This window comes from Passer domesticus, chromosome 10, assembly GCF_036417665.1.
Source record: "Passer domesticus isolate bPasDom1 chromosome 10, bPasDom1.hap1, whole genome shotgun sequence".
NCBI classification, from domain to species: Eukaryota; Metazoa; Chordata; class Aves; order Passeriformes; family Passeridae; genus Passer; species Passer domesticus.
The window spans coordinates 8,310,364-8,326,165 of record NC_087483.1 but is presented as its reverse complement, the minus strand read 5'-3'; the positions used below and the strand labels follow the sequence as shown (position 1 = coordinate 8,326,165).

General features: G+C 36.9%; 1 protein-coding gene across 3 annotated transcripts in view; it reads left to right on the top strand.

The window, feature by feature from the left end:
• The window catches only part of SPAG16 (sperm associated antigen 16), a 360,034-nt gene that overhangs the window by 21,432 nt on the left and 322,800 nt on the right, over positions 1-15,802 (top strand). For all 3 annotated transcript variants that reach the window (XM_064433595.1, XM_064433594.1, XM_064433596.1), the window contains exon 9: positions 3,510-3,658. In XM_064433595.1, coding sequence (XP_064289665.1) covers positions 3,510-3,658 — 149 coding nt within the window. The remainder of the gene's footprint in view (positions 1-3,509; positions 3,659-15,802) is intronic.

The following is a 15,802-nucleotide window of genomic DNA, read 5'->3' as shown; positions in this document are numbered from 1 at the left end:
CCTATAAATACTATACAACTTCCAGGTGAAGAATATGTTCCAATTATGGCAACTTCAATATCTGTTTGTTTTGTGGTTTGGTTTTTGGTTTTTTTCCCCCCCATATGTTGAAGCCTAAACCTCCTTTGGCACTTGTGATACACCCCAGGTGAAAAGCCAGTGAGTTACCCCAGCCTTTGGCAATCAAGCTTCATTAGTTCCCATGTTCATGGAATTACTGCCATTGTGTGAAGTTCCTCTAGAAAACACAAGGCTGAGAACAAGAATAGTAGGCACATAAATTTATTTTGGGTTTTTTTTTTGTTTGTTTGTTTGTTTGTAGTTGAGTGAAGAGGCTAGGAAGCATTACCATCATTTCCTTTTAAGATATCCTCTGGTTTGAGGATTTATAGTGTGGGATCTTCCCTGTGCTCGTGTTTTACAGTGTGGATGGATCTGTCTCCTTTTCATATTAAAAATACTTATGTTTGTTGTTGGCTTCTAAAAACCACTCTCTGGCTGTTCAGTCTTGTTTATTCTCCAGAAATCTTGAGAGCACTTTGTAATACCAAGAAGTGACAAGCAAGGGAGCCATTTGATAAAGAATTATATAAAAAAATCCCTTGTCAGTCTCCAACACAAATTGAGCTCATCAGCCACCCACATGCTTCTACAAGTCTTAATTTTCTTTATACCTTGGGTATCATAAATTAATCACTATTTCAATTCATTTTGTTTCAGTGCCTTGTCCTCTAATACTACATAATTTTTATTGCCCTCTATAGGTCATACTCATGTTTCAGTGGGTAATATTGTCTCTTTAAAATATTTTCTGCTGCCTCTTGAAAAGTAATCATATTCTTATTTGTGAGAGAGTATAATCCTGAGAAACGTGGATTTCTCGTGGATACTGGGGAAATGTTTGCTTAATTTTTCTCAAAATTCAGATGGCTGTTGGAGTTGGAAATCTGAGCTATAAGGAGATTTCCAGCTGTACTATTCAGTCTTCTGTGCTGACTTCTGTGCAGTGGGTCACTTGAGTTAGAGAACAGTGCACAGCCAGAGTGGCAGAGATGATCCTTGGCCAAGCTGAGGTGCCCCTCCTGGCAGCTGTCACTGCAGAGCCTGGAGGAAGGAGGAGGGCTTTGCCCAGCAGCAGGGGATTGCCCTTCACTGCTCCTGAGACTGGTTTTGTCCCACAGCCTGACCTGACTGTGGAACACCTGGAATGCTGGCTTGGCTGGAGGGCACTGAGAGTGGCTTTTAATTAGTTTTGGATTTGCTGAACTGTGAGGTTCTGCACATCTGCTCCAAGAAAGCAGGAGAGGAACTTTTTACAAGGACATGTGGTGGCAGGACAAGGGGGAATGGCTTCATGCTGAGAGATAATAGGCTTAAATTAGATATTAGGAAGGAATTCTTCCCTGTGAGGGTGGTGAGGCACAGGGTGCCCAGAGAAGCTGTGGCTGCCCCATCCCTGGAAGTGTCCAAGGCCAGGCTGGACAGGGCTTGGAGGAAGCTGGGATGGTGGAAGGTGTCCCTGCCCATGGCAGAGGGATGGAAGTGGATGAGCTATAAGGCACCTTGCAACCCAAACCATTCAGTGATTGTGGGTTTGGTTTTAGTTTGGGGCTGCTTTTTTTCTCTCTGAGTCATATAGTGCAGAATAAAGAACAAAGGGGAACTTCTTAGTATTCACAGTGAGTTGGCATTGTAAATTTGTATCTGGCAGCTAGGTAGAAAAAATTAACAGTACTTAATTTTAGGGCAACTATTCTTGACTTTATTACTCAGGCATTTGATGTGGGAGCTTTCATCCTGCTGCATTTCAAGCAATTGAAGATAGCATCCACAATACAGAGCATGTAATTTATTTACTAGCAGTTTTTGCTGTCTCACTGTCAGGCTGCTGTTCAGTTTTGTACAGAAATCCTTCAAGAGAAGAACATCTAATAATTTTTAAGACACCTAAAGAAACCTAATTCTTGCTTTGCTTGTTTCAAATTGATATGAAGGACATGTAGTAGTTGGAGAGGAGCTAGTTAGCAATTATTTTTAGGACTTTGTCATCCCATGGGCTGGTTCTCTCTCTCTGATGCCCAGTCAGAAATCACCTCTGAAAAAAAATTGTACTTTGAGTTGACATTACTTTTTAGAAAGTAATGCATTTTTTTCTTTTTAAGGAGACTTGCATTAAAAACTGGCTGTGTTTTAAATCTGGTCCTTTCTGATATGGTAGCAAGATCATACATAGAGGAATCTAATTATCAAAGTGAGAGAGCTGAGGTATTTTATTTAGGATATTGGTGTGTACTTACAGTGCTTGCACTCTTCCTTACAGATCAAAACAGTGTTAAGTGATGCTCTGAAAAAAGACCCCTTTTGCCTGCAGGAGTTTAGCAGTGCTGACTGTGGCTTGCTTATAAACCTAAGTGAGCACTGCTGTGGCAGCTGGTTCTAAACATGTTATAAAACTGCTCATTGCTCAGTACTCTTCTTGTATTTTCTAAAAACAACAGCTGCTTATTTATTACCCAATTATATTCAGAAGTTGAACTCAATGAGTTTCTTTACTCATGGTTGAATTAACTCATTGCTAAGACTGTTAACTGTGCTTTTCCTTTCCTTGATCTGATGCAATTGCAGTTAGAAGGTCATGCAAAAAGAAATTTAAAATTAGCCTGGTTGTGCCCATTCCATGTGTAATGCAATCAGAATAGAAAATTTGAACCTAAGCTGTTGGCATCTAAGTGCAACAGTTCTTTGGAACTCGTTCTTTCTTTTTTTCATAGTTACTGACTTTTCAAGCTCCAGAACTGTCAGAACACTGTTGCTTTATAGGTATGTCTATCTCAAAAGGACCAACAAACCAAATACTCTGTGAGCAGCATGCTAGTGGATAGCAGTTACTAAGTGAGTAGAAGGTGTTAGACTTGCAAACCAACTTTGCTGTTTACTTTTCCTCAGAGAAAGTTGTTAGTCACAATATCTGTGACAGTAGCTTCAACTTTTAAAGCACTGAGAATACAGAAATACAAAAGTTTTTTTTTAATCCATGCATAGTTCTTTCCACCAGTTCCAGTTGTACTCAGGTTGGATATACAGGCAGGTATATCAGGAATTCCTTGTTTGAAAGGTTGGCAGAAAGTGGAGGGAAACAAAAGGAATTATGAGCTGTAAACCAGAAGATTGCATTGGTGGTGGATACTGGATAGGATGCAGTGAGCTCTGAGGGGTGTGAAAGAATGCATCCATTTCCCTTTGAGTCTCTGTGTACTGCAAGATGATTGCATTTTGGGGCCAAGTCTAGGCTACCCTTTAGATAAGGTAAAATTATTTGTGGAGCAGAGATACATGTAGCCCTGGAATATTTTATATGGATGGCACAGTAAGCTGAAAAAATCCTTACTTAAAGTGGTGTTTCTTTGAGAATTTCACCTTTCTTGCTCATATAAACTAAGGAGATAGCTTCCAGAAGAGTAAATAAAAAGCATTCTGATGATATTTTTCTTGGTTTTCTTTTTTGGTAGGCCATGATTGCACAAGGAATGAAGGGTTTGAAGGTCCCACCCAGAAAGCTCTTCGGGAAGCCAGGCAGCAAAAATTCTTTGTTGTTGCAAGCTCTCCCTGTGATTCAGATGAAGAGGCAGAGAAGAAGCTGGACAAGAAAGATCTAAAGGTACTGTGTTCTTTTCAGCTGTAAGTATCAGTCCTCTTTATACAGGTGAAAGGCATGTGTCCAATGTGATTAAAAGAAATCCTGCTTAGCTGAAGTAAATAGGACAGGTAGGTAACAAGTTTAGGGTTTTTTTAATATAAGTTTCTATCACAATTAAATTTTCAAGGAATTACAGGAACTCTGGTTAATTGAAGCTAGCAGTCTACTTTTTGAGGATCCAATGTAATCACCTGGCAGAGGAGGAGCTGTAATTGTTACTGGCTGTAATTGCTTCTTGCTCTGTTCTGTTTCTTTTGTAACTTGAGAAATCCTGTTGTGTTCCTAATGCTTGCTAACTTTTCCAGCATTTCACACTGTTTCCAGCTGGGACTAAAAGCGAAAAAATCTTCAAGACTAAGGACAAAATCCTGGTAATTTCCTCATAGTCAGAGCTTCTAAACCTGAGTATACCAGATGTGAATTACTGCTTCAGTTAGAAAGTTGTGCAAAATCAAAATTAATTCCTGATTGATTTTTATTATTATTATTATGGAAAAGAATGTTTAATTTATTCTAATTGTTTTATTTATTGACGTTGCATTTTGGGACTACATAACAATGCTTTTTATTTTTCCAAATTAGGGTAAACATTGTTGTCCTAGGGTGATGTTATGAAGGTACAGAACGAAATATCCAACATAAACAAAACACACGATTGGGGATACAAGCATCACCCTAGGACAATTGTAATATCTAAAATTTCAGAAGCTCTCAAAACTGTTGCACTGCTCTATTTTTGTTTGAGAACCATAGTTAGAGTTTAAACTGTGAGGAAAAGCTTTAGTTGATGATATAGTCAGAAGCAACTTCAATCTTTCAATCTTTCCCTGTCTCCACACGGATATGTCCATGGTAATTAATTTTTGTAGGCTTCTGGCTGGCTTTGCAACGGCATTTGGTCTCTTTTGCTTTGGCAGTGCACCTCTCCACAGGCAAAAGTAGCATTTTAGTTCTGTTTTCATTATTTTTTCTGCTCCTGAGACCTCAAATAAAAAAAAATCTGTATCCATATCTCTTCTGTTGCTTACTGAAACATTTTTCACCATGTATAACAAAAATTTCTCCATACTCTCCCCACACCTATTAACATCTGAGTCATTTGCCAGTCAGTCCATCTCCACTTTCCCTGGTTTTCATGCAGTGGTGAAAAACTTCCATGCTGGACTCTTAGAGATACCTTCTGTCTTCATTCTGGCTTGTGAACAGATACAGTTTTGTAATCCAAGAAGAAATAGTTTTTGTTTTTCTGTTTCTACTGAAGTCATCAGGATTTTTATGGAAAACTTGAGCAGAGTTATGCTTCACCCCCAAAATATAAACTCTGCACAGGTAGTGTGTGCCTGTCTGGCTCTTGTTCTTTGAAATTCATGAGCACAGTTAGCTGACTGGTTCTGGCAAGCATCTGTGTTTTTACAGATCTTATGTTTCCCAAAGGAGTCCCACCAGAGGCCCTGATGTCTTTATTTAATCAATGGATTAGAAAACTGGGCTAGTTCCAGAAATAAGGCATCAGAAAATATGGGCATGTGTGAATTTTCCATGGCTAAGCAATAGTCTAAAACTTTAGGTGTGAGATTAGCATCTCTTCCAAATGGAACAATAGTTCTTTTTCACTTCACTTTTCCTGGATCTATTATTTCTAAATATTTCCTTTGCTCTAATAAAAGATTCCAGCATGGATAGTTCATGTGGATAACTGCTTAAGATGTAAGAAATAAATGACAGAGGGAATGATGAATGTCTACAGTGCAAAGAGGTGAGTTAAAATTGTGTTTAAAACAGAAGAGACAGAACTCTGTCCTGTAGTGCACATTTATTGAACTACAGTTCTAATCCAATGTATTGAGTTAAAATAGTGTGTTCTTATTCAAGTGTTTAGGTGTCCTAAGTTGTTCCCATCCAAAGGATGAGGCATAAAGGAGAGCCTTCCTTCCTTAGGTGAATTTCTGTGATACTTGAAATCAAACTTGTGTGGTGTCTCATCTCCTCTGACCTATATCAAAAAATCTTTTAGAGTTCTGCTGTGTGTTAGAATCTTTCTTAAAATGATTCAGTGGGAATGAACATGAACATCTACTGACAAGTGCTCCATAAGTGATTTAAATGTTTTATTGGGAAGGGTGAAATTGATTTATATTTATTGAGATTGATTCATTTAAATTCTCTTTATACCACAAAGGAACTCGGAGTTAGAGCATGAATTTTGTCACTTTCATTGAGTTTGGTGAAGAATATATAGAAGAAATAAATGCAATTGAAATCCTTTTTTGAAATTGCAAAAATGCAATTGAAATTGCATTTGCATATGCATTTACAACAAAATAGAAAAAAAGAGAGCAGAAGATGTGGAAAATCTGGGTAAAATTCACTGTCTACTATTGTCAGGCCTGCTTCAGTAAATGTAAGTGAACTTTCAAAGCTTACAAAAGTTTAGAGTGAACATGTTATCCAATTTATAATTTCAGACACTTGGATTATATCCCATTCAGTAAAAAGCCACTATATTGTCATGAGATTGTATCCTTGAGACAAAATTATAAATGTTTGTATTAACTGTACTGTTACATAGCAGTGAACTGTGGTGATGGGAATGATTTAACATCTCTTCTGTGTCTGGTAGCTAAATGGTGATCTAACAAATGCCTGTGCTTTTAAGCAGATGCAAATATGAGTCATAGCTGAGCTAGAACATTTACTTCAAGGACAGACATATATTGTGTTGCTGCAATATCCTGTAAAAGCTGACATGTCATTTAAAACACAGAGTCCCTTTGATGTGAAGTTTATCACTGAAACAGTAAATGGAAAAGCAACAGGATTTTTTTTTTTTCCTAAGAGAATGCATTCTCCTGATTTTACAGCCTTTGTTATGAGACTGAATTAAATTGTAGTAACAGACAATTAGTCTAAACTATTTACATATCTGGCCCTTAATAAGCCAGTATCAATAGTGTAAGTAGTCGTAGATTAAGAATGTGCATAGAGTACTACTTTAAACATTTAAATTAATTAAAATGCACTCACAGGTCATTACAATTGTAGAGAACCTTTGATAATGTGAATTTCATTATGCTCTTGAAAACTTTCCTATTTTTATTCTCTCAGGTTCCTTTCAGAGTACATTCTATGTTTGATTGCTTTTAAAAGTAATCTTAGCAGGACAATTGCAGCTTCTTTATGTTCAGTAAATTATATTTCTACATGTATTCTAACCCAATTTAATTTTCTCAACTTTTACCTGCTGTAAAACTTTATCTAAAGGTGAGTTGGACATTTCTGGAGTTGAGGATTTTGCAATTATGGCCTTTGTGTATATTAAAAATAGAGAAGTAAAATCCAGTGATCATACAGATATGGCTTTTGTAATTAAAAATTCTTTGGGTTAAAATATGACATGGGTACATGTATAACACTGAAGTTTCTCCTCATTCTATGGAAAAAAAGATGACAAAATTTACAACAACTGCTGTTCCTCTGCTCTCAAGTAGAAGGGGAGATGAAACCAAGTGATTACTTAATCAGATTATTGAGTTTGAATATAAATTAGCACAGGTGTATTGGGGACAGAATTGGAAAGATGGTCCCAAAGCAGTTAGGGAGGGTTGTAAATGAAACAGACAGTCACTTTGTGTTTGTAATAATGTGGCTAAGAAAGCACTGATTTGGCATTCAGAAGAGAGTAGGTGACTGACAGATAATAGTGGGAATGCTGATTTCTGCAGCCTTTCCCTGGGATAATAAAACTGCAGACATGGAGCTAAGAAAATTGATACAAGTTACCCAAATATAAGACTGCAGCCTAGAGAAAGGAAAAGGAAATACAATGTCTGTGTTTCAAATGAGATAAAAAGTAAAAGCTAAGAAATCATAGACTAGACACTATTACTTACATTCCTAAGGAAGCTGGAAGTGTATAACTGAAATTTTACTCTGTCTGCAAGAAAGCAGGGAAAGAATTAACCAGGAAAATGGGTTTGCAAGGAAAAATTGTTTAAATCCAGTCTATATTGCATCCATAGAAGGATAAGAGGTACCATGGATAATGTACTAGAGTACTTAGGTTTGAAAAAGGCTTTGGATACTGTCTCACAGATTAATTCCTGTGAACAACTGTGGAAATTTGGCCTGACAATTTTTTTCTTTTTTTAAATTAATGGAAACTAGATTAGGAACATGCAGATATACTGAAGAGGCTTTTTTGCAGGGATATATTGTCCTTAATGATCTGGAAAATGGAACAGAAAGTAAGCTGACAGAATTTGCAGACCAAGTGGCCTGGGTTTGGTGGGGCTGGAACAGTGAGTGCAGCTGAGGACAGGAGTGGAATTCCAAAGCCATTGGAGAACTGATCCAAAGAAATAAAGACAAAGCTCTGCCTTTAAAAAATGATCCAATGTACAAATAGAGATAAAGAAGATTAGAAAGAGTTGATCATTAGCTTTTAATTAGAGTAAGCTCCAGGGTATGTTGTGTAAAACAGGCTTAACATGAGTTGAAAACCACATAATATTGTGGAATAGCTGAACACTGTGCTGCAGTGTAAACCAGGAATATTGCCTGGAGCATGTGGAATATTCCTCTTGCTAGTTTCACATGGCATGTGAATTTGGCTGTAGTTTTGTGTGCACTCTGATCACAGCTCTTCAGGAGAAAAGTGCAGCATCTACACCAGAGCAGTAAGAGTGATTAGAAGTCTATGAAACTGTCAGAGAAAGAGTGAAAAGTGAAATTGGGTAATGTACAGAAAAGAGCCCCAAGGGGAGACAGGATGCATCCTTAAAATAGAAAAGAATTCTGTTTAAAAAATCAGAAATAAAACCAAAAGCAAATCCAAAATTACAAAACAGCTTGTTAGAACAAGTAGTAATAAAGTAGAAATTCAGAAAGAGTCATTCAGAGTACAGTGTGTGTTAAGCAGCAAAGAAAATGTATATCCTTAGAATATGATACCTCTTCTACTTAGAGAATTAATGTTGTGTGACTCAAATGTATAGAGTATGATCCAAGATTAACTGGATGTAATCTAAAATGTGTCCTTTAGTTGGTTTGGATGGAATTTAATTTAAGAGAATTACGTGTTGTGTTAAGCAATTCTGTATTTTTTTAAAAAATATTTTTGCTATGGACTTGAAAGCTGCTTTTTAGGTGAAATTCATGCTTTTTAAAAAAGTTGTCTATTGTATTCTGTAATGTAATAGATAATGTGATGATGGCTTTAGTTTTAGGATTTGCTCAAATGTCTTTAAAGATCTTGGGCCTACATGGAGAAAATGCTTCAGAATGTTAGTTGCAAATAAAGCTATAGAGGAAATAATCGTTCAGTTGCAAGACCAAATTATAAAGACAACTTATTATACAATTTTCTATCCACTTTAGCAGTTTTGTTAAATTGATACATCCAATGCCTTGCATTTTTAGTAGTAAAATTGATTCTTTAAGCCATTGGTATGTAGTAAAAAATACCTCACAGAGCACCCAAAGGGTTTTCTTTGTGCTGAAGAACAAGGCTTATTTTGGGTCACTGCATGCTGCCAAGAATAATAAAGTAACAGACCCCAAGATGGAGAACCAATACAGAAAGTTGTTGGGAAGTAAAAATGCATTTGATCCTAATTCTAATTGTACATAGGCTTTGCATATTCATATATTTCTTTCTGTATTTCGTGTCAATAAGGACAGATTTTAGAACTGAGGCTGTGAATCTCACTCTTGCTACAGTCACTTGCAAAAACTGCTGATAAATAATAAAATTACTAGGTTTTGTATGCAGATATCCTGAAAGAGAGATGTACTGAAACTGTATTTAATTGAAGAAAAAACCTTTGAGTTCTCTTTGCAGAGATGTAACAGATATTAAAAAAAATACCATAAAGACTTTAAAATATTTGGTTTTCTTTGCTTTTACAAACAGCTGCTGTTGTCTTCCTCAGGACAGACAGATGGAGAGAGTCAGGAATTGTGTTGTGCCGGAGGGTTTCCTTTACCCTCAGAGTTCCTGCAGCACTTTCCCTCATGCAGCTTGGGCTGTAGGATGGGATTTGACTCTGCCTGAGTTCACAGAGAACTTTGCAGAGGCACCAGAGGCTCCCCACAGACCCCCAGAGCAGGAGGTGGCATGCTGCTTGCACAGCTGCTGGTCACGTCAGCTCCCGTGGCCTTTGAGACCATAATTGAGCAATTTCATTAACTCAGGACCAACACTTTGTTTTCCCTTTAATTAAAGTGTCAAGACCTTAACATTTCTCTTGGAAACCAGGTGGGAGTTGTGGGGGGAAGAGGAGGAGAATGGTTTAGTTGTGCTTGTTTGTTCAGTGACAGGTGTTCAGTGCTTGCAGCCCCCAAAGGGAATTCTGCCAGCACGACGTCTCTAACTGTGCAATTCCAGTGCTCTTTGCAATGTTCACCTTCTGCCAAGATCTCCATTTCTTTCAAGGAAGCAGAGGCACTAACGAGCAGAATGTGTAGAATGCACTACACAAGACATAAATAGTGCTGGGTACCTCAGTACCATGTTGGTACAAACTTCATTTCACTTGAAAGAGGTCGATGTTTTTTCTTGCATGACACCAAAAAAAATCTAAATTCCACAAAGGGCTATTTCCAATTATAATTCCTCTTTTTTTTTTTTTTTCCAAGGTCTCTTTCATAATGAAAAGTTTATGATGCAGCAGTTGGGAAGAGTTGTGTAATAATTTGGAAATTCTTTATACTAACTTTTAATTTTCAAATCAATGCTTTTTTTCGTGTTTTTGGGTATTGATAAAACATTAAAGTGTTAGTTATAATTGATACACAATGGCAAGTCAAAATGTTCAGAATGGTAATTGTATTTGAACTGGGTAAATAATCACCAGTGTTTTTAAAGGAGTATTCTTCCAGAAGTATTTGCAGTCTGCAGTTCAGCAGTTAACCTTAGCTTGGTGTTCAGGGAGGTGGCTAAAAAGGCAATATATCAACTACTGATTGATATACTCACACAAAAAAGTAGATTAAATGAGGCCAAATTTAATACTAATTAGGTTTTTTGTTTTGTTTTCCCATTTTACTGTAGTTCAGCTAAAGTTATTAATGGATAAAACTAGATTCCTTCCAAATTAGTGAAATGTGATTGAAATATGAAGTGTTCAGACCTCCAAAGTCTGAAGGGAAAGGCTCAGGTGCTACTGTGGTATTTATATTTTAAATTAACTATTCTGCAATAAGTCATGGATTTTGGTGTTTCAATCTTTTTTTCCAATATTTAAACAAAGCTTTTGCGTATGTCAACATCACTTTAAGGAAAATGAAATTCAGCATTAGCATTTAGTTTTCATGGTAACAAATCTCTAACATACCCTAAGAGCTCTGGCACTGCTCACATTGTTCAGGGTTGTTTGTCTTATATATTCAAACAGCACTTCTGGGAGTGGAAAGTAAAATCTTAATTGTTTCTGTTTGAATACAATGAAATGAAACAAAATACTAGGTCTTTACTCCAAACAGCTTATGAATTAATAATCAGAGAATTTCCTCCAGAAAATGTGACACTGTTTCATTGGGTGTCACATAGTATAGAATAATGTTAATGGGTCACAGTCCTCTTTGTAATTGGATTTCCAGTTTGAATCCAGGCTCGACAGGTTTGATCATGATTAAAACTAGTTGTATAATCACGGATTAGTTGGTCTTACCTGCTCTTACATGCAGTAAGCAAAGGTCATACTCTGTCAGCAGGGAGGCTGAGGTTGGGCAGATTTGTGCTGGAACCCAGCCTGGAATGATGTCTGTACAGGTGGGCTTTTACACCAGAGGAGCAGAAATAATTCATGTGCTGTTCAGACAATGAAGGCAACTCGGATTTATTTCCACTACATGGAACCACTTTATAAAGCACAACTGCTAAACAATTTTGTGAACACATTAGGAAGCTGCTCATATTCAAATTTGTTTTTTCACAAGTGCAGTTTAATGTCTCACTGTGGAGTTTGTCCATGATCTCTGAGCTTGGGGGCTAAAAAGCAGAATGAGTCAAGTGGTTTCACAGCTCATTCAGAAGAATGCTTTTTTTTTCCTGTTTCCTTTCTGAAGTCCTCTCTCCTCTCTAGCAGCTCCCTACCTCTACTCTCTTTGTAAATTCTCTAAATCCTTTCAGTTAAGGTGCTGAATGACAAAGTTTGAACACACAAGTTTGAAAGCCTAGTTACAGAATTGTGCTACTCAGAACAAAGGTCACACCGTGCATATGTGACAGCAGAACACCAGATACTCGGTGCACAGTTTCAGTTTGCATTTCTTTTTGTATTTTACACCATAGTTCTGTGTTTATTGTTTCCAGGTTTTTATCTTGTGTATATATAGTTCAGATTATGTGCTATATACTGTAAATTAACCAAAGCAGATCAGCCAATCTGACATTTCTAATTTACTAGAAATCTAAAGCTGTTTCTATTTTTGCAGGAATCCTTCACTCACTGTACAAAGCAAATCTCCCCAATGTTTCAAAGAAATCATTCGTTTGGAGAAGTACAGCAAAAACTGAGATTTGCTGTAAATCTCTTAAGAGTTCATTCCCATAAAAAAAAGATATAAATCAGAAAAAAATCACTATGCAAAATCAGAGTTCATAGTATTTTAAAAATCTGTAATTGTGAAAAATATTTAGTTTATCAGTGGTACTTGTTAATGTGAAAATGTCTACACTATATTTCCATACTTCTGGAGTGTAATAATTATAATTTCTTTAAAATTCTGCTTAGATTACTAAGCTCCTGTAGATAATTTAGGAACAATATAGTTGTTGTTGTGACATGTGGCATACAGTTGTGACATGTCTCAGTCTGGAAAGGATGTTAGCAACAGTAGAGGAATTCATAGGCCTCCTTCAGACTTGGTGTAGAAATTGTTCTGTGCTACAAGATGTACATGCCCTGGCTTGAGCCCAGCAGACAAATAATCAGAGATTTATGGTAATACCTAAGAATACTCCAATTGTATGTTTTGACATAGATCACAGGGTTGGTTAATGTGAAAATACTGTCCTTGGTTTTTCAATATTGCAAATCAGAAAAATAGTAATGAAGATAGAGATGAAATAGGAGATATCTTTACTTTTAAAAAGTATCCTTTGAGAGAGGAATCTTCATTTTGAGTATATTTTAACTGATTTTTTTTTTTAATGTACAGTCAGCTGTTGAGCAATTGGTTTTATCCAAACAATAGTAATTGGAAAGAGATGTTCTCTTGAGTTCCAGGCTGGAAGGCTTTGGCAGCTGTTTATTCTGCTGCTCCTGTTCCCTTGCTCTGATCCTGCCCCTCCAAACTCATGGTTCATGACCAATTCCTGCCTGCCACCGAAGCTGTGAAGAACAGTGTGTGCAGGCTTGCTTTGATCTCAAAAATCCACCCTGGCTAAAATAATCTGGGAAATAACAATGAAGAGAAGCTGACAGGGGTTTGTTGGAATAATTGTTTATTTACAGAGTTTTGTTCTGTTTTAATGGAAGACATCCTATTATGTACTAGTTAAGTGTTTTATTACACAGTTTATAAAAAGAGTGAGAGGGGGAAGGATGACAATATTTGGAGCATATTTAAGGATAATTGGAGAGGTCTTGTGTTGTATTTGATAACTCCTGTATTCTTTTTAAAAACACAGCCACACAAGCTGATGCACTCACATATTTTGTTAGCCTTGGTGCTAAGTTAACTGATTTTTGGTCTGGGAGTCATAGCAAGGAGCTCTTTACAGTCTTTGCAGTTGATTTCCATTTCTGTCAGGACACACACCAAGCTTCTAGCCACCATCTGGTAACGTGTGTGAGTGGAGAGCCTCAGTGGCAGTAGAGGAGGCTGGCTGTGCCAAGGCTGTGCCTGGGAGCTTAGTCACAACATGCCAACACCTGTGCAGGGGACTATTCTAGTCAGCTACTCTGCCAGGCTCCAGACTGGCTCACATTTTTGTACCTTTTGAAATGGTCCTTTTCTCTTTCTTTGTATTAAAAAGTTTGGGGTTTGAAATAATTTATGAACATCAGGGAAGCTTTTAAATTAGAGAGTTGGAGGTGTCAGTGTTGTTCCTCACATTACAAATCCTGAGTTTATTACTTTTAAAGATCTTTTTATTAATTGAATTAATTTGTTGTGAATTTCCTGTCAGAAGTAAGTTACTGTAATAAAGGTAATGAGAGGAAACAAGGAAAGGGTAACCTTTTTTCCCCTTTTTGCAGCCAAATGTATTTGAGCATCACTTTAATATGTCATTGGATTGTTCCAGCCATGGTACAGCTGAGATTTGACTTTATTAGTCCTGTATTTTTTTGTGAGTCTGTATCACTAATTTGGCCATTATTTTTAGCTACACAAGTATATGCCTGTGAGAGGCTGATGTACTTGTAGTCTGCATTGTCTTCTAATAGCTGCTCACCCAATCATTGAATGCCATTTACCAAGAAATTTTAACCTTTCAGGTACTTTTTTTCTCAAAATAGTGTCCATAAATTTAGGAATTATTAGTATTTAAAGCTCTGCAAAGGTGTCCAGGTTCCCTTCCATGGAAGTTAGTAGCAGTAGGTCATGGAATCATTGAGTGGCTTGAGCTGGGAGGTACATTAGATGCCCAAATGCTTTTGAGAATTTAGGGCTTATGTGCTAAGACTGGGTGCATAATACTGTCTAATAAATTTTCTAAGTGTAAATAGCCAGCTTCTGTCTAGAGTCAGCTATCATTACATAGTGTTGCACTGTAAATTAATTTTCTCTGGTAATTAGTATCATAATAATCAGTTAAACAGATCTAATGTTGCCAATGACAAGGTTCCAATTTCCTGCCACTGTTTTTCCTTTCTTCTTCCATTCTTTGCAGAAAAGAATCCATTTTCCTGGTGGTACTTGTTTTCTCTTGGAATGAGGAGGTGGACAGAATGGCTGTGGGTTCAAATCCATGCTTTTCAGTGCCAGGGAAGCTGGATGTGCATTAGCATGTGTGAGGCACAGGATCTGCTGGGCTTAGATCAGTATGTTCCAGGAAATCTTTTCCCATTCATTCCAGAGTAGATAACAATTTCTGGGGGGAATTTCATGTTTGGGATGATTCTTACAGAATCCTCACAGCCTTTCTACATCTGAGACAGAATGCTGCTGGAATTGTAGAGAAATTCAAAAAGTTCAATAAGTGTAGACTTACTGAATAATGGTCAGAATTTGTTTGCCTTTACAGAGGACTTTTATAGTGTACATTTCTTCCACAGTTATCCTCTGAATATTGTGTTGAAGGGTTTTCTCCAGTCCTGCTCAGGTAAGGCAGTGTTTGGGGGGTTTAGGTTTGAGAAGGCTGTAATTCTACTGCTGTGATAAAGACTTACTGCTCTGTGAATTACTGCATTTTACCTTTCTGCTGAAGTGGGCATGCCAGCTACAAGTACATACACACACATATATATATATATTAGGTGTGAGTACAAAAATAGTTGGTTATATATCTATACCTTCATGCAGTGTTTTTTCTGTAGAAATTTCAAGTGCTGCTCTCAGCTGTTACTTTGAAGTTTGCTCTTTGTGGTTGTTTCTTCTCCCCAGCCCTCTGAGGAAATATCCAGGTAAATCTGTGCTGTTTCATACCCATGTGCTTTGTGCATTGTTCTGACTGAAATGTTTTAATCCTCTAATTAATAAGAAAAAGCCCTGAAATTTTCAAGTGATTTTGATTTTTCTGCAATTACAGCAATGCATCTTCTGCTTTGTTCTTTACATTTTCTTTAGATTCTGAGTTAGAAAAGGAAATGTTTGAAGAGACTGTTTCCATCAGTTTGATAGAAGCCTCCAAAAATGTGTCTAAACCCTTTTGAGGTTACAGGTACATGCAAATAGTGTGTTTGTATTAGCAGTAATATCTTGGGTGAAAAAATCCAATGTAGCTTAATTTAAGCATAGAAATATGGAGTTAGGACCCCAGTTCTCAAACATGATTAATTAACCTCTATTAATTATGCTCTTGCAACATTATATTTTTTAAAAATTATTTCTGACTCAAAAATCAAACCACTTGAATTTCACTATAGGGTCCCCTCAATGGAGTGACATGGCTGACTTTCAGTTCAAGACATGGCACCAGGGAGAGAACAAGAAGTT